Raw genomic sequence first — 6,546 nt, forward strand, 5'->3', positions numbered from 1 at the left:
TCTCTCTCTCTCTCTCTCTCTCTCTCTCTCTCTCTCTCTCTCTCTTTCTTTCTCGCGCGCGCGCGCGCCTTGCGTCTCTGTACTGTTATATCTTATTTAATATTCGACGTGTATAGAGTCGTACTAACTTGAACACGACGGAGAGAGAGTATTTAGATCTGAAAAATTAAACACCGCTGCACAACGGACGATTCACCAGACGACGACCCCTCCGCGACAAATGTGATTTCCCACTCGACTCGATGGCTGTCCCAAACCCGACAGGCATCTCAAGCTGGGTATGCACTGAGAGAACGAACAACCAGCAAACATGATACATTTGTGCACAAACTTTCTTCGATAAACTACACTATGAGCGAATCGGCGCGAATACGAACAAGACGTTCTGTTCAGAGGAATTCGTCAGATTAAGCACACTGTTGTTTAATCGTAAAACGGAAGTTTGCAATCGTTGCTCGCTCGTTGTTCGTTCGCCCGGTGTATAACCTAGCTTCACACACACACATACAGCACAGCACTTGTCGATTCGAACGTCGGGCGTAACCGATTTAACGCGGAAACGCGCGACGAATCCGAGAACGGACTCTCTTACCTGCGTTCTTGTAGGAGTAATACTTGAAAATACTGGTTCTCCGACCGGTCTCCGACTGTTCCATCTCCGACGGCACACGTGGACTTTCCAAGGAACCTTCCGGCGCGCCCCGCTCGCCCGCGGCCGCATTTTCGTTCTCGTCCTCCGTCGCATTTCCGTTCGGATCTTCGCGCTCCATGAGTTAACAGCCCGCGCCGACGTGTCGCCGCCGTTCGCAGGTGTCGGTTCGGGTTACGATCGGCACAGCGCGCGGTAATTTTTTTTCGTTCTCCTCGTTACGGTGATCGTCCAGCTGCTTGTGGTTGCGCGCGCGCGCGCGCGTGAATTCCTCCTTCTCGGCACGGCGTGTAGCGGTGACGCGTCGCTCTAAAATCTTCAGGAAAAACGAGATTATCTCGAACTGCCGGCGGCACCGCACTAATCGAACATGTAACGTAAGCGCGCCACGCACGCTCGTTCGAGGGAATGCGAGAGGCCGCCGGGCGACCTGTCCGGTCTCTCCGCCGTCGCCTCACCCGTCGACTCGCTCCCCGCACTCCTCGCCGCGCGCGTTTTTTCACGCGTACTTATAACGTACTCGCGAGTGATCGCATGTGTCGTGGTCACAGTCGGAGCCCGAATTAGCCATACATAGCCGTGCGAAGTCGAGACTTTCCTTATCCTACTGAATTTTATAAGACCTGTTCGAGGAACTTTCCGAACTGTGGTGTACACCGATGCAAATTCGAGTGAATCAAACTTGTTTCACTCGAACTTGTTGCATCAGTGTACACGGATTCAAGAAATTCTCCCAAAAAGAACAGACCTTCGGTCTGTTCCTGCACTAGCTCGCACTGTTTCTATTCTCCTCCGTTTTCCATCGAGTCTCAACCGTATACATACTTCCTTTTTAAGTTTCATAAGTGTATACTGCAGAGTTCAGCCGAAATAGGACAGATTTCTGTACCGCACCTTCTTGTCACGTTCACCCGCGCGCGGTCAACGTTCCCTTACGTTCTATTTGACAATACGTTCGCTACGTGACTCGGGAAAAAATCGCCCTCCGACCGGGTAGTGTCAGTCGTGAAAATACAATGCCCTACAAATAGGACGTGTCGTACAGTCAAAAGTCGCGATATTTTTTCCCCAACAAATACAGCGCACACGTATCCAATAGAAGTTTGCTTTTTTTAGGATATCTTTCTGAGAATAGACTCTCCTATTGGATGCCAACGGCTTCCTAAGGTTAGCCGAGGTTAAAGCGCTGCAACCTTTCTGCCATCGACTGTACTTAGCAACATTTAAACGAATGCAAAATACCTCGGTAGAAGTTTGCTGTAAAGAAAGGAAGATGTTATTAGTAAACAAACGAAGACCTTCAACTGTGCAACGCACAACGTGACTAGCATGTTCTGAGTGAAACGTTCTGTTGTACGTTGATACGACGCTCTTCGCGTATTTCGCGTAATGTGCTTGAACTCACGATCGTGCATTTAAAAAAAATTTTACCGGATCTGTTGAAATTTGGACTTTGAGATGAACAAGATACGTGTGTCATGATACGCTAACGTCACTCACGAATACCAGTGAAAAACCTCACCGATAGCGATTATTCATGATTAATATGTCGGATGTTCGACGATAAGCGTATTTGATTGATGTCTTGTCGAAAAAAACCGAAATTTCATCATTCCACAGCGGATATGTCAAAACTTTTGCGAATGAAATGTTAAAAATTAAAATATTTTTTTATTTTGTGTTCCCTTGGCTTCAACAAAACGCATATATCGGCAAAGGAATGACTCTAAAGATGACGATATGGAAATTTTGTAAATATATTGAACGAATCCATGACACGTATAATTTAAAAGTATTATTTTATGCGTGAATAAAAAAATATTCTCGTTCTTTCCAAATCTTTGGTTTCAGTTTGAAAGCAGTCATCTGATATATGCGCATACATATACGATAAATTGCTAATAATACGGTTTTCAAGTGCGTCTACATGAGAAGCTCGAGGAAATGCTGAGCATGTATAAATTACTTCGTATCGTAAAGTCAAGTTTTTATAGAGACGAGAAAATATAGTTTTATTTTAGTTCTCGCTAAACGATAACGTTTTTGATTCTCGAAATACATCTATCACTAAACGATCGCACTTTGTCCTCTTGCGTCACAATCGTTATATAAATAATGCATCACTCAATGGGAACAAAATACAACTCTCTGTTGATAAATATACACACTAAGTTTTCTCTCATGTCGTCTATCAATCAATCACTTCGAGAAATCTGTCTTTATTATACTGAAGAACATTTAATAAACAAGTATATATCTTTCGTATATATTAATTTTTTAACTGCACATTTTGTTTAGCTGTGGCGTATATCATTCGAGAATCATTCGTACTCCAAGTGCTCTGTGCAAGGCATTTGTTTGTGAATTGTTTAACTAAAAATAATAAAATAGTATAATATTTTTTGATATTCATTTATTTCGTTCGTTATCATGCAACGCATGACAATATTTGGCAATATATCGGGATTCAATAAGAAAATAAATATGTTCAAAGTTAAGCTAAAGCGCATATATACTGCAACTAAAAAGTTAATAATTAAAAAAAAAATCTCGCTCTATAGATAACTAAATCTTTAAAAGAAATATTATGGCAAAAGAGATAGTCGTCGTCACTTCCTCAGTAGAGTTTTAAGCAAAGGACAATTGATTCCGATACACGCTGTTTTGGCGGTACGTGAGTACTAGACATGATGTGGTCTGTAAATAGGCCGCATGATGCGTAGGTTTTTACCCGGGAAGTATCGGACTACCCGAGAACTCTAGTTACGACTCGTCCTTATATACTGATCATCTGGTACACAAGTGCTATCGAGAAACGTCAGAGCTATACATCCCAAACCATGTGCTCAACTTTAATCCTCAAAGGGTCATTACCATCAAATTCAATAAGAAAAAATCTGAAGCACAGCTATAACATGCATCAATCTAGATCCAAATATTTTTTTAATGTAACATTTGTAATTATTCGACAAGACGACCGCTATAAGGTAGAAAGCAGCAGCCACCTAGCGGACGAGAGCCCGAACTAACAGCGTAGTAGCTGCGCCGGTCGAGCCACGTGCTACGGAAGTTCAGCGGTCATTATGTCACTTGCGGTAAGAACACGCGAAGTTGCGCGCATGCCGCGAGCAAGTTCGTCGCGAAGCGCGGGAGTGCAGAATTACGAGTCCTCGAGCGAGGGGGACACGGTGAGAGTCGCTTAAATGGCAAAGTTCACAGAGCAGCGGACGAGAATAGTCGTACTTCCCAGTGATAATACTCACGTTCAGCTGCCGTGAATGACGGCCGGCAGGAACGAACGCAAACGCCTCCGACGATCACGACGGTCGATATTTGTGCGCGCCCGCTCGCTCGTCGGGCGTCGACGGCGCTCGCGACGAGCCGGACACAGAGCCTCGGGGTTATCGGAATGTTACACGCAACTATCGATGAACATGCGAACGATCGCGCAACGACTGAGACGCATGTCCACCGCCACTTGCCATGCTTCACTACCCGTCGCACGCGCGAACCGACGACTCGTCGTCGTCTGCTGTGTCTGATGTTGCGCGCGCAATTGTCCGCATGTAACAATATAGGTCTGTTTGGTCCGCACGTATCATTCCGTTTGCTGTTTCCTTGGTCCATGCGAAACGACAACATCGACGTTCCTTTCACGAATGTCAGATCATCTACAGGACGTTTTTATGTATACAAGGAACCTCGTTGTTTGATAACCTGCTGTTAGTAAACACTGGTCTGGTTTACATCGTGCACTTGATATGCGTACTAAATAGTAATTTTCTATTAAATAATCTCAATATTAACAATGCATATCAACGACGACGCATTCAATCGATACAATACGCCTTCTTGATGAATATTATACCAGCTTAATATACTGTTGTTTATATACATCGTCGATATTAAAATTATTTAATAGAAAGTTACTATTTAGTATGCGTATCAAGTGCACTATATAAACCAAGTCATTGTGTCAAATCAGGACATATGATAATCGCAGAAGTGCGATTTTACAAATACATATAATATACTTTATCGTGGAATTGTATTGAATATTACGATAATTGTGGAGTTGTAAAATTAATATGCGTTTCGTGAATGTTACCCTCATCTAACACGGACATTATGGTTTATATCAAGGTCGTTATACATTAATCGCAAAGTGGTTCGCAACAGCGACGCTTGTTGTGACAGCTAATTAGAAGCGTAATGGCTCCTGTACACAGGACGCGGTAATGTTTGCCGCGCGGCGAAAGTTCGCGCGACAGCCAATCAATATGCTGCTTTCCGTAATAACCTTCTAGCTCTTACGGAAAAACAACATATTGATTGGCTGTCGTGCGGACTTCCGCCGCGCGGCAAGCATTACCGCGTTCTGTGTGCAGGAGCTATTAGTAGTTGACGCTTCTGATTAACTTGGGCTAAGTTCGTCTTGCACGCTTTTATGCTGAAAGCATCATTCTATCTTTATCGCTTATTATATATCAAGGGAATAGAATAACATTTTTCAGTATGAAAGCGTATAAGATAAACTTTGCATTGGAGGATGCTAAATTAGAATACTATTTTTTGTTAATTATAAAACCTTTGCTACGAAGCGCAATACTATCTTGAGTGACATAGGCCGATATTCATAGTTCGATCTTATATTTAAGATCATCTTAAGTACTGTCTTAAGATGTCATGAACCAATCACAGAGCCGTATTCGCATCTTAAGACGACTTGAAATAAGATTCGACTATGAATACCGGTCTTAGGCAAGGCTTTTTCCGCTGAACGCGCATGATGACTCTCGCATCCAGTGCAATGCGGGATGCGATACGTAATATCAGGTGCATTAGGTGCATTCAGCGAACTCAACGTTGCATAACAATTGAACGATTCGTCAATGAGCACGTTCAACAGATAAAAACGCTCAGTGAACACTCGATGTTTATTGGATTATTCTGTTGGTTCCCCATATTTAGACCAATTATGTTTACGAATTACTTAACAGTTGTACAACTGTTGTGTCTGCTGAACGCGCCCAATGTAATTGGTTTAGATTTAGGGATCTAATAGTAAGAATCAATAATCGCTGATTGCTTACTGAGCGCTTTTTTCGCTGAACGCTCCCATTTAGTACTATAATCGCTCACTGAGCGCTCAGTGAGCTCTTATATTTGATTGGTATATATTTTTAGATCTAAAAGAATATGCCAATGAGATGCAAGAGCTCACTGAGCGCTCAGTGAACGATTGTAGTACTGAATGCAACTATCCAATGAGCGTACAGCTTTTCTAAAATAGCAGTACGATCATTAAATATCACTTCGAGTCACGCGATAGTTTGGATTCAAACTATCATTTTTTAGCACCTTATAACTTTTGTTTTACTTAAGAGCCACAATTTTAATTTTCATATTCGTATTTTACGCAATAAAATACACAATATTCCGAAATTTTAGGCAAATCAGTGAAGAAGTCTCCGGCCGTGTTCCGTTTTACGCAATGTGTGCATTTATCTGTACATATTACGTATATTGTAGGCAATGCGCGCATAAAAATCGTTCTACATTAGTTGCAAACCGATCGCAAGCAGACGCAATTCTTATTGCGACAGCCAATCAGAAGTATCAATGGTGCTATTGACGCTTCTGATTGGCTGTCGTAACAACAGTTGCAATCGATTTGCAACTAATGTAGAACGACCTTTATGCATGAAACGGAACGCAACCTCCATCTCCTTGATAATTACCTAAAATGTATACTTCCAAATCGTATCATCAATATATGATATTTTACTTATGCGCTATAACTTTACAATCTTCATCAAAAATTTTATATATATATAAATATATATATAAATATATATATATATATATATATATATATATATATATATATATATATA

At 41.8% G+C, this 6,546-nt stretch overlaps 1 protein-coding gene across 3 annotated transcripts in view; it reads right to left on the reverse strand.

Annotated features, from left to right (window-relative positions):
* The window catches only part of LOC116850981 (glycerol kinase), a 14,285-nt gene extending 10,098 nt beyond the window's left edge, over positions 1-4,187 (reverse strand). The window contains exons 1-2 of one of the 3 annotated variants that reach the window (XM_032829913.1): positions 3,913-4,187; positions 593-965 (exon numbers count right to left, since the gene is read on the reverse strand). In XM_032829913.1, coding sequence (XP_032685804.1) covers positions 593-770 — 178 coding nt within the window. In that variant the 5' untranslated portion in view covers positions 771-965; positions 3,913-4,187. Of the gene's footprint in view, positions 1-128; positions 509-592; positions 966-3,912 lie in introns of those variants that run through there. The other 2 variants (XM_032829912.1, XM_032829916.1) reach the window with 2 other exon arrangements.
* Positions 4,188-6,546: the final 2,359 nt, after the last annotated feature.

Source organism: Odontomachus brunneus, unplaced genomic scaffold, assembly GCF_010583005.1.
Source record: "Odontomachus brunneus isolate Ranch 3 - 2012 unplaced genomic scaffold, Obru_v1 Obru_scaffold_162, whole genome shotgun sequence".
Taxonomy (NCBI): Eukaryota; Metazoa; Arthropoda; class Insecta; order Hymenoptera; family Formicidae; genus Odontomachus; species Odontomachus brunneus.